The sequence below is a fragment of the Apus apus genome, chromosome 12 (genome assembly GCF_020740795.1).
Source record: "Apus apus isolate bApuApu2 chromosome 12, bApuApu2.pri.cur, whole genome shotgun sequence".
Taxonomy (NCBI): domain Eukaryota; kingdom Metazoa; phylum Chordata; class Aves; order Apodiformes; family Apodidae; genus Apus; species Apus apus.
Genome location: NC_067293.1, coordinates 13,732,048 through 13,747,658, shown reverse-complemented (window position 1 = coordinate 13,747,658; position 15,611 = coordinate 13,732,048). Strand labels below are relative to the sequence as shown.

At 43.6% G+C, this 15,611-nt stretch overlaps 1 protein-coding gene across 2 annotated transcripts in view; it reads left to right on the top strand.

Annotated features, from left to right (window-relative positions):
• Positions 1-15,611, top strand: part of MCF2 (MCF.2 cell line derived transforming sequence) — a 55,448-nt gene that overhangs the window by 26,645 nt on the left and 13,192 nt on the right. For both annotated transcript variants that reach the window (XM_051630177.1, XM_051630179.1), the window contains 16 exons: positions 308-457; positions 3,301-3,425; positions 3,902-4,016; positions 4,379-4,498; positions 5,512-5,703; positions 7,129-7,320; positions 7,471-7,642; positions 9,285-9,373; positions 9,939-10,027; positions 10,306-10,372; positions 12,143-12,258; positions 12,371-12,440; positions 12,799-12,891; positions 13,232-13,324; positions 14,327-14,452; positions 15,260-15,481. In XM_051630177.1, coding sequence (XP_051486137.1) covers positions 308-457; positions 3,301-3,425; positions 3,902-4,016; positions 4,379-4,498; positions 5,512-5,703; positions 7,129-7,320; positions 7,471-7,642; positions 9,285-9,373; positions 9,939-10,027; positions 10,306-10,372; positions 12,143-12,258; positions 12,371-12,440; positions 12,799-12,891; positions 13,232-13,324; positions 14,327-14,452; positions 15,260-15,481 — 2,031 coding nt within the window. The remainder of the gene's footprint in view (positions 1-307; positions 458-3,300; positions 3,426-3,901; positions 4,017-4,378; positions 4,499-5,511; positions 5,704-7,128; positions 7,321-7,470; positions 7,643-9,284; positions 9,374-9,938; positions 10,028-10,305; positions 10,373-12,142; positions 12,259-12,370; positions 12,441-12,798; positions 12,892-13,231; positions 13,325-14,326; positions 14,453-15,259; positions 15,482-15,611) is intronic.

Genomic DNA, 15,611 nt, shown 5'->3' with positions numbered 1-15,611 from the left:
AGCTTCTGCTATAGACCTGCAATCTGTGATAGGAAAAAATCTGAGTGCACAATAGGCAGCAGAAAACAGAACAAGAGGTATCTCTGCCCAGTACTATCCTTATTTAAGTCCCTGTTGTGGATTCAGTCTGCAGTAAAAGCCACCTGGCCATGAGTTGGTGGCCACTAGTTTTGTCTGCAGTGCACATCCCACCCATCTCTCTTGGAGCAAGCTGTTGGGCTCCTCAGCCTTGGCTCTTTGCATACTCTCAACGAGCTGTAGGAGTATCCTGGATCCCAGGCTGATTGCAATTATTGTCTCCCACCAGGCAATAGAGAGTTTTGCACTGACTGTGAAGGAGATTGCTCAGATGTTGCAGTCCTTTGGCGTGGAGCTGGCAGAGACCGAGCTGCCAGACGACATCTATTCCATCGAGCGCATCCTGGCCCTGCGCACGGACAAGTACTACCAGCTCAAGGTAGGGCTCCCAGCAGCTCTGCTGCCTGTCCCCAGCCCCTGGTGGTGCAGCAAGACGGGATTTCTGGGGTTTGCCTGCCTCCTGGTTTGGTGCTTACTCCTCCTTTCCTCATTTGCTTGCATAAGTGTTGACAGACAAAGCAGAGTGTGGCTGGTACTTTGTGTTAGTGTGACTGGTTCTGTATGTTAGTGTGAATGGTTCTGTGTGTTACCCTGATATTTGCCATCCCTCCCAAGCCAGTTACCCTGCCAGCATGTGGCAGATGCTCTCAGCTGCCACCTCCCTGCTGGCTGCAGGTGGGCTTCAGCTGCTGGCTGGGCATGTCTGGCTGGCCAGAGGGTGGCTGGGAGGCTTTCTCTCCTGTGGGCTCATGCCCCACTTGGGATTCCCTCATCTTCACCCCTGTGGCTGGAGGAAGCTGCACGCAAAGATCCATCAGCAGGTCTGAAGGGATGGGTTGTCCCTGGGTCCCTCCACCCAGTGCAGCTTCCCTGGGGGAAGTTGGGAACTGTGCCAGAGAGCATCCGAGGTGAGGGTTTCGTGCAAGTGTGTAGTTCAGAGCACCATGATGTCATCCCTGCCTTTGTGTGAGCCTTCATATTTCATCTTAAACAACATTTCTGTCTTTAATATTTTAAGATTTATTTTCAACTATCTGTGATTGTAATTAGAGTTATTACAGGATCTAGTGGCTGCTTTAGTGGAACCAGCTGCTTCTGTGTCCAGCTGTTGTCTCTGCTGCTCCTGCATCTTTCTGGGGACAGCACAGGCCTGTCCCCAAAGCCTCACTTCAGGAACAATTCCCATGCTAATAGCCATGATGCTTAACTGAAGAATGTGGCCCTTTACTTTATGACAGGATTCATTTCTATAAGTCAAAGAATTTTATCTATTTTCATTTTTACTCATTTGTCACTCACGTGACAGTGAGTTCCCAGAAGGCTTCTGTAAGAAATATGCAAAATGACACCCAAAGCTTGCTGTGTGTAGGCATAAATGTGCACGTGTATAGAAATTATTATTATAGATACTGCCAACATTCCTTTATTTCTTCTTTGAAAATGAAGAGAGCTGTAGTGTAAAACAACAGCTACGTATATTGCTGTACGACTGTCTGACTGAACCTCGTCCTTAGGACTGTAGCCAAAGTGTGGGGAGCAAGTATCAGATACACAGTGTTGTCCTGTGTATAAACCAGTCAGTAGTACACACTTTCCTCTGTGGAGAAATAAAATACTTCACGTGTTTTCATTTGCATATAAAGCACAGCAGTGCTCAGCACAAGGCATCTGTTGCTTTTAATGTCTCATCTCTTAATTTCAAATATCAAAACCACTCATTGGCTTTTGACAGAAGTGAACTCTGCTGGCTTTTTTCTTTTGTTCCTTCTAAGACCATGAAAGATGAAAGCAGATGAGAAACTGCACAGATTGTGGTGACAGCAAGACATGGGATCCTTCTCTCTCTCGTTACAGCCCCAAGATTGGTACAGCTGATTCCTGAATTCAAATAATGAGTCCATCAGAGCAGTTTATGTAGCTGTGATACTGCACAGAAGCTGGTTGCAAACACAATGAGACAATGACAGAAACTAATTAAACAGAGTAACTAAGAAATTAACCTCTTTGATATACTGAATGGGAAAAAATCAAGCTAACACCTGTTTAAGAGCTGGACTACTTTGTCATACGTATAATGAAAGGCTTTGAATCAGAAGGGGAATGCAGGGCTTTGGAGAATGAGGTGTAGGAGGATGAGAGAGCAGCCACCTGCAGTCTAAAGCATACTGTGTAATTCCTCTTCTCTTTTGAGTCTCCTGGATATGGTACTATCAAAAGGAGAGAGGGTTTTTGCCTTGTAGCTGTTTTCCATGATGGTTTAGGAACAGGGAAGCAAACCAGCAGTGGACACTGTGTGTGTGGGAGAGAAGAAGGTCCTGCAGCCGTGTCCTTCTGCTCCTTGGTGCTGCCCTGAAGATGCTGGTATGTTCGGGTTGCTGTGAGATCTCTGGGACAGGTAGATGTTTAAGCAAGTCTGTGCTTTCTGAATCTTCTCCTTAAAGTGGTTTTGCCATCATTTCTCTTGCAATAGAAATCTGGCCATCTCCTAGGATGGGCTCTTACTCCTCCAGGCTTGCCAGTGGAGTCATGCACAGGTCTCTTCTTCAGGACTCAGTTAATCAGCCACATCTGGTTTTGTCCTTTCTTCTCACCTCTGTGTTTGGTCTCATTTTTCTGAAAATAATTGACCAGTTGCACCTGTTGCCTTTGTGGCTGAGCCCAACACAGCACAAAGCACCTCAGTTGATGCCAAGGAACACACCAAGGGTTTAATTTTTCCCTAAGTGGAGGTTATATTGAAAGTGCTGACTTCCCTTTATATGTAGAGGCTCTAGGAAGTGGTGCCATGCAGTCTCAGTCCCAGCATTGTCCCACTATGGGGTGCTCTTCTACAACACCCTGTGCTGACCTTGATGGAGAAGTGCAGCCTCCAAGCTGCAGAAATACTTGCTTGAAGACATGAACGTGTAGATAGGTATGTTATACAAACCTATCTGCCCTCCAAGAGAGACCTGTGGTAGTGCTGTCCTCCTGCATCTTTAATCCTTTTGTGGCCTACGTTTTCCTTCATGCCAGTTTTCACCCAGCCTGATGACCAGTTCTCCTCCAGCTCCAAGGGCTGACTTTGCCTTAAGGAGGCTAAAACATCTGCTGAGAATCCATTGGTCTGATGGATGCTGGTGCTTCCTTTCATGCAAGGGAACTGAAGCAGGAGAAGCACTAAATGACTTATCCTTACCTGACAAAAAGTGGCCTGAATCCGAAATGTTTTGCATTACACAGGAAGATATTACAGCAGTCACAAAAGAGGGGAACTTGCTTTTGAACAGTTTTGAAGAGCCTGACTTGGAGGAATGTGGTCAGGACCAGCACCATGAGAGGCCCGGGGACTGGGAGACTGTGAATCGGTGAGTGCAGCGTGTGCTTGATTTGCCTGATTTTTCAGTGGAAACACTGGAGTTACTTAAACATAGATGTGTTATTTGGGTCACCTATCAAACAGATAAAGATAGAGATACCGGAGTTTTGCTCCAGACCCATCTAATTGCTGGGTGACTTCTGTCGGATGACTTAGACCTGCTCTGATTTCCCCCCCGCCACTGAGATGATGAGGCTGTGGAGCAGCTGCAGGGTTCTCCCATGCCAGGCTCTCAGGTATTATTCAGATAAACGGAGATAGCAGCAACTGCTTCACTTGGGTGCTGTCATCTGCAGTGACAATTTTATTAAAATTCACTCTGGGATCTTCACAAGTCATATATACACATTTGTTGACTTCTCCTGAGAGCTTTGGTTCAGAAGACCTGAATGTCTGTATCTTGTCCATCTCTTTGTGTTGTCTATTTGCAAATTGTTCCAATCCTGTACTTTTTCTGTGCTCAAGGTTACTTGGTCAGCTGCGTGAGATGGAGACTGCTTTTGATGGCTTCTGGGAAAAACATCAGTTAAAAATGGAGCAATACTTACAACTGTGGAAGTTTGAGCAAAGCTTTCAAGAGGTATTATCAGATGCATTTCTGCTGGCAGAAGGAAAAGTTGGAGATGAAAAGGAGGAGAGAGGAGAGAAGTTTTTATGCTTTTTGAGTGTTTAATTTATGCTGCTGTACCTTGGCTCTGGCAGGTTTAGCTGGCTTGGGGAGACCACTGTGCTTCCTCATTCAGAGACAGTTTAGGTATCACTGCCCTGCAGTCGCATAGATTTTGCTGATTGAAGCATCTTCGTATTTAGAAATTAGTTCTTGGAGACTGGGCTTTTTATTTGATTTAGCAGTCTTAGCTAAACTGTGATTAATTCTGGTCTGAGAATGATTCCTGCCTGTGCTTTGTATCCTTTTGCAGCAGTCTTCTTCTTTGTGTCTAGGTCAAGAGTGCCATTGAATTTTTAACGGGTCAGCAAGCGGAGCTGCCCGGCACTGGCGACAGTGTCACCCAAGTAAAACAGAGGCTCAAGGACTTGGGTCATTTCGATGGTCTGGCTCAGGTGAGATGATCTTTCACAGAAGGAGGCACTAGTGAAACACAGGAGTTATATTCTGGGGTAAGAGGCATTTTCTAAAAATTCCCTGGTTCTGGTAAGTGGCTGCACAAAAGGATTGATTTCATATCTTTGCTCTGCACAGCAAGCCAAGAACAGGGTGTTTAATTATCACAGCTAAAATAATTTGCTGAGCCACCACGAAAATCCAGAACAGATAAATGTCTGAACATAGGGGAGGTGTGGGAGTTAATGAGCTGGAAGAAGAATTATTTATATGTTAAGTGCTTTAGCAGTGCTAATATGCGGAGACTTGTTACCAGGCACATGGAGAGGCAAAAAAATTGCTATCTTGACGTGTCTGTGACTTGAACATAACATATGGATGAAGTTAAAGGGGAAAGAAGAGTGAAGAGAAACTGATTCACAGGAGCCCAACTGAGGATGTGACTTCTGTTAAAGGGGTGTGCTTGGCAGGTGGGCCAGTGTCAGTGCAGAAGTCCTAAAGGATCTGGACACAATCCCCAGAGGCTTCTTGGAAAGTAAGAGCCTTAGGGGAAAGGTCTAAAGGCTTTTTGGCCGATTGGAAGAAATATTTGTAGAGAGAGGGAGGAAGAACAACAGGCCAGGCAGGCAGGGTGCAGCAGGGCAGCAGTCCCAGCAGAAAGCCAACCCTGAGGAAGATGTAACCATTACACAGCCCAAGATCTGCAGAGAAGACAGCAGCTCTTTATTTTAGGGTGCAGTTCCTGGAGATGGCAGCAGTATTTTGCCAGCAGCCATTCACAGTGTTGCTAGCTGGGTAAAATACTGTTTTCTTCTTCATCCTCCTTTTGGATAGCAAAAGTTTTTTTTCCCAGATGATGGGTGCCATTTTATCCTGCTCCTAATGCTCCTAATGGCAGTCATCTCCATGGGTACCTGAGATCTGGTAAGAGGAGAAAGTGCATGTTGTTATATGAGGATATTTTGGCATTATTTCTGTAAGTGTGCAGTGCACTCTCTTCCTTTCACTGAAGGACCTGATAGGGAAGGCCCAGGTGGTGATACTACACGGACACCAGCTCGCAGCAAATCATCACTACGCACTCAACCTCATCTGCCAGCAATGCAACGAGCTGCGGCACCATTCTGATGTCTTGTCTGATGAGATCAAAAGGAAGCAGATGAGACTGCAAAAGACCTTGGATCTTCATACTCGCCTTCAGCAGGTATTGTTGACAGAGACAGTGCCCTGAGAAATAGCTGCTCTGTGGGGTTAGCCTCTCCACTTCTTAGCTGGAAGCATCCGAAATTTTCAGTTTTGCTTCAGCAGTTCATCTTAGGAAAGTGTTCCCCGGAGGCTGGAGGAGAGCTTCACCCCTCACTTAGCTGCTTAAGTTAGCAAACAGATGTCTGCTCGTGCTGTGAGTAGTCAGCAGAATGAGGTGGGCATCTCCAGAGGGCAGTTGAGAACACCAAAGTTCAGCTGCTGCTGTTGGTCATGCTTTCATGCTGCATCCATGTATTGATTGACTTTCGAGGTTTTCATCCCCACTGCCACAGAGGTAATGCTGTCGGGTAAGTTCCAGCCCCTTTTTTCTTAGCAATTTATTAAGAATGAACAATGTAAAATAAGGTGACAGATTGTAGATGGGCTCAGCTGCTGTGTGCTAGCATGGAAGTGGAGTCATGTGGCTCCAATGCTCTGATATCTTAATCAGCATCAAAAATTCATTTAGGGAAATTCATGCTCATTAAGCCAGAAGGCAAATGGCTGTAATAGCCTGAGGCCATTAAGAGAAGCAGTGAAGTTTGACCCTGTCCCATTTCACTGTTTCAGGGGTCTAGGGAACTTGGATTTTTTTTCTCTGTGCCCCACTTCAATCTTGCACTGATCTGTGGGGACAGATGATTGCTCAGCAGCCTCTCAGCTGCAGGGCAGGGTCCTCTCCTGGGTTGGTGCTGGTGGTCTAGCCCCTAGGCTCTGCTGGAGCACATCGTGGTCCTGCTCTCCTCAGTCTCCCTTTCCATTCACAGCCCATCACACTGCAGGTCCTCTGTTGTTCTTGGCTGCAGCACCTTCTCAAGCCTGTGCACACCTCAGTGTGCGAGTGCCAGCTGAACCCCAGCCTGGTGCTCACCTGGTTCCTGGGCATGTTGAATGTTGACCTTTAAACTGCAGTTTAAAATTATTATTATTATTTTTAAAACATTGGTGCAGTTACTTTGATCATTCCTTGCAGCTCAGGCCTGCACTGAGCCAGGCATTTGTCTCAAGAAACATGCCTGTCTCATTGTGAAGTCTGCAGTCTCCCCTTCATCTTTCTGAGTTGACTAAGTAAATATCAGTTTATCATTTGTTTCAACTAGGCACGAAATATGGCTTCTGAATCACTTTTGCCACTGGTTTTATCCAGGTACAAGTGAGAGCACATCTTGGCTGGGTACATAGAGGACTGCAGTCACCCTCCAGAAAAATAATGTGGCCTTTCTACTTTCTAATAAAAATGTAGTAATTGCTAAGGTCTTCAGGAGTAATAATTAGCTCCATGTTGAAAATACAGATCTGGTAAATTACATTCCTTGTGAGAAAAAGGTTAAGTAGGGGTGCCTCTGATGGTCTTGCTCCCTGTGTTTGCCCCATGCTGTCCCAGGCTCTGCAGTGCTGTGATGAAGGTGCCTACCTGCTTGCCAACCAGCAGATGGATAAGTGCCAGTCTAGAGAAGGTGCTCAGAAAGCGCTCCAGGACATAGAAAGATTTCTTGAAAGCTCTTCAGCCTACTTAAACTATGATCCCCAAGCCCTACACTATGATTTTGAGCCAATCTTAACATCTGAATTGAAGGTAAGCAACCCCTCCAGTTCCTCATTATACGACTGAAAAGCAAGATCAGCCCGTTGTGTGCTGTTGTCACCTTACAGTCCTCTGGTTTAGGTCAAAGTGCAAAATAGTGGTAGTTGTTTGATGACAGGAGTCTTTTTTCACTCTCTGCAGTGCCAGATCCAGTCAGTGCAGGTCAAGCTTGAAAACGTTCGCAGCATGTTTGAGAATCGTCAGTCTTGCTTCAAGAAGCTGCTGGATAAACACGTGCGACCCGTCCAGTTAGTTGCCCCTCGGCCAGAAAATCCACCGAGATCAAAATCACCATTATTCTCTCCTAAACATGGTAACATGTTTTAAGTTTATGACATTTTCAGCTTATAATTTTGCTTGGAGGCAGGAAGGGTAAGGCTAGGCAGGGTTTTGAGAAACTAGCTAGACCTTGCTGGCTGCTACAGAATTGTATAACTCACTGAATATGAGATGATCTGTTACCTTTCCAATTTTTGGGTCTAGCTTCTCATGCCTGTGTGAAGAATGGGGCTGCTTGCTTGGTATTTATTTTCATTTCCTACTCAGTGAAAAAAGAGAGCTGTAAACAGCACATACTTCTAGTTCTGCTTTACTAACATCCTACTGGGCTGAAAAATGGTGTATTATTACAACAGGAATAAAAGAGCAAGGTTTATACATTCATTAGCATACCTATTGTCTGTGGCAGCCTCTGTAACTGTCTTCAGCTGGAACTGACATTAAGTTAGATTGATGTTTGCGAAGGAGCTTGGAGAAATGAAGAGCTCAAATCGCATGAACAGAAAGGAACTGTATGTTTAACTCCTTTGATTCCTTGAGAATGTCTTCCTTAAATCCCAGTTGTGGAATAATTAATGCCCATAAAAGTACAGGTTTGGATTGAACTGAGATCACTGAACATTCTGTCTTGATTGTGGTAATAGGATGTGGCACCATGTTAGCTTTAAATGATACCATTAAAACTTACATCCTTGGCAGCCCTGGATGCATCAGTATTAAAAAATATTCCGAAGTAACATCCATGTATTTTAAACCAGGGACATGCTAAGTTATGTAGGAATGTTAAATAAAGTGCATAAAGCACTTAAACAATTGTGGTTTAATACAACATTTTTATTATTAATTAATGAATACTGGTTGTAGTGATACAAAGGTGTCATACAAAGAGGAAAAGTGGTTCCGGTTCAGAGAGTGAGTGAAGTAAATAGGCAGGCTTGTGGAGGGGTGGGAGTGAAGCTGGGTGCAGCCAGGGGAGTTCAGCTGCTTAAGATGCAGGCCAGGGCAGCAAATAAATCTCACATTTTCTTTTCCCAGGCTGATGTTGCCTTCACTAGAGCACACTGCCCTCTGAACCCTTTTCCTCTATCAGGAAAAAAGCTCTGGGTCTTTGAACAAAAGTATTGCCTTTTTTTACCTAACGTAACTTTTCCAGGTTTCCAGAAGCTTCCAATTTATCTCTGTAACCCGAAGTATTACAACTTGTAATTATTTACTGGCAATATCAATGAATTCTTCCAAGGTGGAGAAAGTTTATATCAGCTGAGCATCTTGCCCAATGTTCATAAAAGGATTTTAAAAGAGTATCCTAGTAGGTGGTGTTCCTTTTGGTGTTTATTTGATTTTATTGTTCTATCTATTGCTCTATTATTTGCTCGGGTTTTACAGACTTTGTTAAGTTTTTGATTACAAGATTCACTTAAAGGACATTTTGTTTTTTTCTGATTACTTTTCGCTTTATGGCCTTTATGACCATCTGTGGACCCTGTGCTGTTTGATATTCAGTATTGTTATTTGAGATACCCTTTATTTTGTCAGTTTGCAGTATTAGCTAACTAATGATTCATTCTTAAAATGTGTCCCATATTTCTTTGTGACTTACTAGTTTCTGTCTGAACCATCTCCTTCACTATAGATTGATGTGCATCACATAATTATGGATTTTTTTTCTACCCAAGGTGTGGATTTTAATTCCAGTTTGAAATTTTCATTTGATCTCTCTCTCCCTGGGAAGAAAACATCAAGAAAGACTCCAAGTTCTCGCAAGGTAAAAATTATTCATGAAATCTCAGTGGGTTTTATACACTGAAAAACTAGAACCCTTCTAAACTTGATTGTGCTTTGGATTTGAAGATGCTTTTTTTTTTTTTTTTAAATTCCTGTAAACAAACAAGCAAACAAACCTTTTAATATCCCTATGGCTTACTTGAATTAGTCCAGCACCTCAGATCTTGGATTGTTTTCCTAGTCACAGCTCTCAATTTCCTGTGTGTTATTCCCTGAACTTGTTCTTTGCATAACAGTGATGTCTACTAGGAAAACTCCACATCCACAGGTATTTCCCTTGTGGAAACTGTTCTCTGGTTTCTGCACTAATGAATTATGTGGCCAATATTTTCAGATTTTATGTAGTAGGGTAATTTCTGGGAATAATTTGCTACCCATTGTATACTATGCCCTTTTAAAGTTTTGTGCCGCTAAGGATTTCTTCAAAGGAAGCATATTCCATCCTTCCCCAAGGAGCTCCTGTGCCAACATCAGGGCCTGGGCTTATCCTGCCACTGCAGTGACCTCCCTGTTCCTCTTCCCAGTGCATCCCATTTCTCTTCCAGATCGAAGTAATGCATGACTACCAGGAAAAACGGAACTCCTTGCAGTCTTTCATTTCAGACAGTGATGACAACTTAGATATACTAAAAGGGTAAGAGATACTAAAAAGGTGAGATATACTAAAAGGGTAAGCTTCCCCTCTGTTCACATTACTCAAAATGATGGTTTTTTCTGGCCACTTCCTGCCCCATCATCCATGTGTTTCTCCAGCTTGACCTGAGTCTTGCACTTTTAGCTGTTTTTTCATCTCTGTGTTGATTGTTCATGGGATCACACCATGTTTTGGGCTAGTTGGGACACACTGACTACCTGTGGTTTCTTTATGTAGATAAAAATAATATAAAGCTGCTTTTTTTTTCTTTATTTTAGACATGTCATAAATGAGCTTATAGAAACTGAGAGAGTATACGTAGAGGAGCTCTTCACTGTTTTGACGGTGAGTGACTTCTTCTGGTTGCTCATCACAGTTCCCTGGTGACTCCTACAAAAGGGCACCTGCCACTCTGTCAAACTAAGCAAAAATGTGATGGGACAGGTTTTAACCAAACTGTCAGATCCCAAGCTACTAATAAATTTTCAAGTTTTCTCCCTATCTTTTCTTTGTTGGAGGTATCTGCAGGAGCAGTTGGTGAGCTTTTCATCTAGAGTGAGAGAGAAGCCTTCTGTTTGTACACAAAAGCACTGTTAATTAGTTTTACCAGTGCCTGGGAGAATGTACAAAAAGCTAGTATTTTTAACTGCTCCTTAATTTCTTTTGCCTTTTTGGAGACAAAAGAAAGAAGCTTGTGTTTTATCCTTGGGAAGACTCTGTCTCAGTACTGTGAAGTTTGTGAACATGTAAAACACATTCCTTTAGAAACCAGGTTGTAATTTCTCATGCTGCCATTTTAGACACTTGTACTTTATTCCAAAATAAATCTTGCTCATGGCTACAACAAGTTGTTAAATACCTCTTCCTGTATTTCACTCAGGAGCAAGCAGGATATAAATCTGTTGGACTGCAGGTAGTTACACATAATAGCTGCACTGATTGTTAGGGGTTTTTTGTAAACTACACTGTGTATGATAAAGCAGTTGGCAGGTGTGCAGATTTATCACTGTGCATATCAAGTCTAGATCGAGAAGAATGGACAGATAGATTTAAGTTTTCTGAAATAGTATTTCCTTTAAAGAGGGAAGTTTGCTTGCAGTGGTTAAATATAAATGAATGATTTTCCAGATACTTATCTTTTACTGCATCCTTAATCAGATACAAAATGCCTGCTTAGTATAAGGAATACTGGTTCCAGTCATGGTGAGTGTGAGAGATTAATTTGGAAAGCCAAAGAAGACAGGCTGTACATACTGACCACAATTTTGCAGTTGTTTTTGCTACTCATGTTAAAAGGATCTCAGTTCTGAGACTAGTGTGGCCAGCTTGAACTGTGGCTAATGGCCTTCTGTATATTTTCTTGGCAGTGATGGTCCTGAGCTCTGCCTGTGCCTTTTTCCTACCCCACAATTAGAATGTCTACCACATCCAGTGAATGTTTTTGCGTTGGTGCAGTGATGTGATTTCACTGAGGGGAGCTTTGCATTATTTCCTAGTACCACCTGACAATTTGTAGTGCATTGATGCCCCTTCCAGCTCCTCCCTGCTTGGGAGGCTGTGATTCGGAGAGGCAAGTGGAGCCACAGAGGACAGAAATCCTGAGGCATCAAGGAGAGCAAGCTGCTGGTGCTTAGCAGGTCTTGTACAAGAGAAAAAAGCCCTTTGATTTTGTTATTTCATTTCAAGCCACCTCTGCTGGTGACTAACAAGTCACCTCGTGCACCAGTTCTTAGGAGGTTGCATCCACCATACGCACACGTTACCCCTCCTGTGTCCCATGGTCATAGCAGCAAATGTGTTTAATCCAGACAAGTTTTGTTCTGGGACCTCTCTCACAGTCAGGCCATAGTGAGGAGAAAGTGGCTGCAATTTGGCTTTGGTAAATAGAGAACGGGGCTGTCCCAAGCCGTCCCCTGCTGCATCACAGCCTCACGTGCCCAGGGACTGAGACAGGGGTTTAGGGACAAAAAAAAAAGAAATAAAAGGGATATTGCAACTTGGAAACAAAGCAGATTGTACTGAAAGTCTGCTCACATCCCCTTTTCATCTGCTTTTGAGGAGGTGTCAAGCCAAGGCCTGGCCAACTGAGTGATGAGCCCCTTTTGCATCCCACAGGGCTACAGAGCTGAGATGGATAACCCTGCCATGCTGCTCCTCATGCCTCCCGTGCTGAGGAACAGGAAGGATGTCCTCTTCGGCAACATGCCCGAGATATATGACTTCCACAACAAGTAGGATCCTGCCTCTATTTCCCCTTTTTATCAGACTGATTTCCTACGATGACTAAATACCCAAACCACACCTTGCTTACCACTGCATTTATTTTCTTTCTGTCTCTTGCAGAATTTTCCTGCACAGTCTGGAAAGCTGCCTGGGAGCACCCGAGAGAGTGGGATTTTGTTTCCTAGACAGGGTGGGTGACTCGTTTTCACATATACAGCAGACTTGAAGGCTGACGTTTCTCCTGATTTGTCATGCTCTGCAACATCTCAGTTATGTCAGTTGAGTAAGATGCTTCTGATACTCAAGACCAAGAGCCAGGCAGGGAATGGATGTGTGTGCCCAGCAGCAGATGGGGGAGAGCAGCAGTCAAGACTGCACCATGATCTGCTGTGATTGCCAGCAGTGGTTGTTTTGCCCAGACTCTGTGACTTTTAGATATTAAGGTTGGCAGGAGAGATTAAAGTAAATTTACAGTTTGGGTGCTCACATTTGGCTGCCCAGCAGGTTTGTGTGCAGACTTGTGACTTGCCTTTTGGCTTCCCTGACAGCGAGAGGATTTCCAGATGTATGAGAAGTACTGCCAGAACAAGCCCCGCTCGGAGTCCCTGTGGAGGCAGTGCTCAGAGAGCACCTTCTTCCAGGTGAGCCCTTTGTTTCCACCAGGGCAGGCATCATCCTGGGACAATCACTTGTCCTAAACACCCTCCTCAGTGCCACCCCAGTGACTTTGCAGCATATTCTGTTTACTGTTGCATGGAAACCTCACAAAAAGAGCAGCTGGAGTTTCTTGTACATGAGGAGTTGAAGGCAGATCCATTCTTTATCTTATTTTGTGTGTTTTTATAAAATTTCTTTAGTTATAGGCACCCTATGACATTTTTACAGGAAATCTTTGAAGTCATCAAACCACACCAGCCATGCTGTTGGAATAAATACTTAAAACTGGTGCAAAACTTACTTAATCTGAATTCTTTGTTCCAGGAATGCCAAAGAAAATTAGAGCACAAACTTGGGCTGGATTCCTATTTGCTTAAACCAGTGCAACGCCTGACAAAATACCAGTTACTTCTGAAGGTATTTCACATTCTTCTCTGAAAGGACATTGGGAGATAGATTTGTTTTCTGTTTTGTTTTCTCTTTCAGTTAAAGATTACCTGTAAATCAGCACCAAGCCTCAGATTACTTATTGCTTATCTTGGCCCTTTGTAGTGACTTTCAGTGAGGATGAAAATACACTTACCTGGAAAAGGAACAAGTGCATTTAACAAGCTGTTTTGATGGGGAGGAGAAAGACTGTTTTGAATCTGTTCAGAGTTGCAAAATAACAGAAATACTTCTAAGAAAGCTGAAGCAGAAATTATCATAGCAGAATGATGAATGAAATATATTACCTTGATGCATCTCTTCTCCTTGGGTTGCTGTAGTGCCTGCAGTCTTTAATGCATTTATCCTTGTGTCCCCTTTTGAGGCAGGGCTGTGCTGTTATTCCCACTTTACAGAGTATGAACAACAGTGAGGTGGTGGCTTCTGAACCCACCTTCCAGCTTTGTGAATGAGGGACTGAGTACTCAAGAGGCTGTAAGTGGGCAGAGAAGATGTGAAATGAAAGTTATTTTCAATCAGTGATGTAATTCTCAACTCTTGTTTCTCGTTATTAACTTGAAGGCTCTGGATTTTATAAAATCTATTCCTTGTGTCTGCAAATCTGAAGACACTCATCTGCTACAACCTCATTTGAAGGCATATATGCCATATTGGCAGCTGATGGAAAACCTGAGCCTTATTTCCCATTTCTTACCAAGCAGGGAAACACAACAAAGAACTCAGATGAGCACGATGCCTCTCTATCACCTGACATTGTCCTTAAGAAAACCCAGGAAAAAAATGGGCCATTCTTCAATGATTTGTTCCACACCTCATACTGACTGTGGTTTAGAGTGAGTCTTCTTTCCAGTGACATGTGAAAAAAGAAACTCAGGCAGTGCAGGTTTATCTTGGGTGTTGGAAAAACTAGGTGAGATGGAAAATCCTGCTTTGTTCAAGTACAAACGTGTGCTCTTCTATTTCTATTTTCAGGAGCTGCTAAAGTACAGCACGAGCTGTGATGGAGTCCAGGAACTTCAAGAAGCTCTGGTTGCAATGTTGGATCTGCTAAAGTCAGTCAATGACTCTATGCATCAGATTTCAATAACAGGATATGATGTGAGTGGATTTGGGTAACGAGAGACCTTGCACAAGGCTGGATGATGCACTGGAAATGGGTGGTGTCTCAGTTTGTATGAGCTAAAAACTACACTAGAACAGCTACAATGCAAATGGGATCAGGATACTGTTACAGGTTATAATCTTCCATCTGATTTCAGGATTTTGGAAAGTATCTGCATCCAAAGCACATGTTCAGTCTCGTAGTGCCCACAGTTGCCACCTTGTGGTTCTTCAGAGTATTTTTTCCAGCATGCACCTTAGTTCTCTCACGGTTCACCTTGTATTTCACCTGTGGTGTCTTCATAGCATTTCCCATTCAACATTTAATTAAATACTCTGTGAGGCTGATTTTCATCCTTGCCTGTTGAAGGGGCTGTCTTTCCTAGGGCTTCAGGGAAGGGTGAAGGGATGGCTTTCTAAGCTGCTGGTCATTGTTCTCACCTCCTTGAGAAGTCTATCCTCTGAGATATCAGCTCAGGCTGAAACCTTCTCTTCCACTGAAGTAGCCATATCCCTTGGCCTAAACTGTCATAGGAGCTGGAGGGTTTTTCTATCTCCCTGGTTCTCCCAATTACTGACTTGCCTCCCTTCACATAGACCAGCTGCAGCCCTGCACCTGAGACCTCAGCGTCCCTCCTGGCACCGCGCCGCCAAAAAATCGTCTGGTCCTTCCAGGAAGACCTATTCTTAGAGGGACATGCCCTGGAACAGAGCTGGCCCCCTCACCTGTCATTTTTGGGACAGTCCTCTTACATTTTAACTGACTTTTTTTTTCCTTCATTTGTTATTTGTCATACTTACCAGGGTGACCTGAGCGAACTGGGGAAAGTCTTGATGCAGGGATCTTTCAGTGTTTGGACAGGACACCGGAAAGGTCCAACAAAAATGAAGGATCTTGCCAGGTTCAAGCCAATGCAGAGGCATCTGTTCCTGTATGAGAAAGCCTTGGTCTTCTGCAAGAAGCGAGAGGAGCATGGAGATGGATACGACAAAACCTCATCTTACAGTTTTAAGCATTTTTTGAAAGTAAGGGCTTTTTAATTGAGGTCATTAGCATGTATATTGGAAACTAATAGCTCTGCAGTCCCAGAGAGTCTTTTTCCTCTAACACAGTGCCTTGTTTTCTGCCATTAAGGGCTCTGATGCCCCATATGGA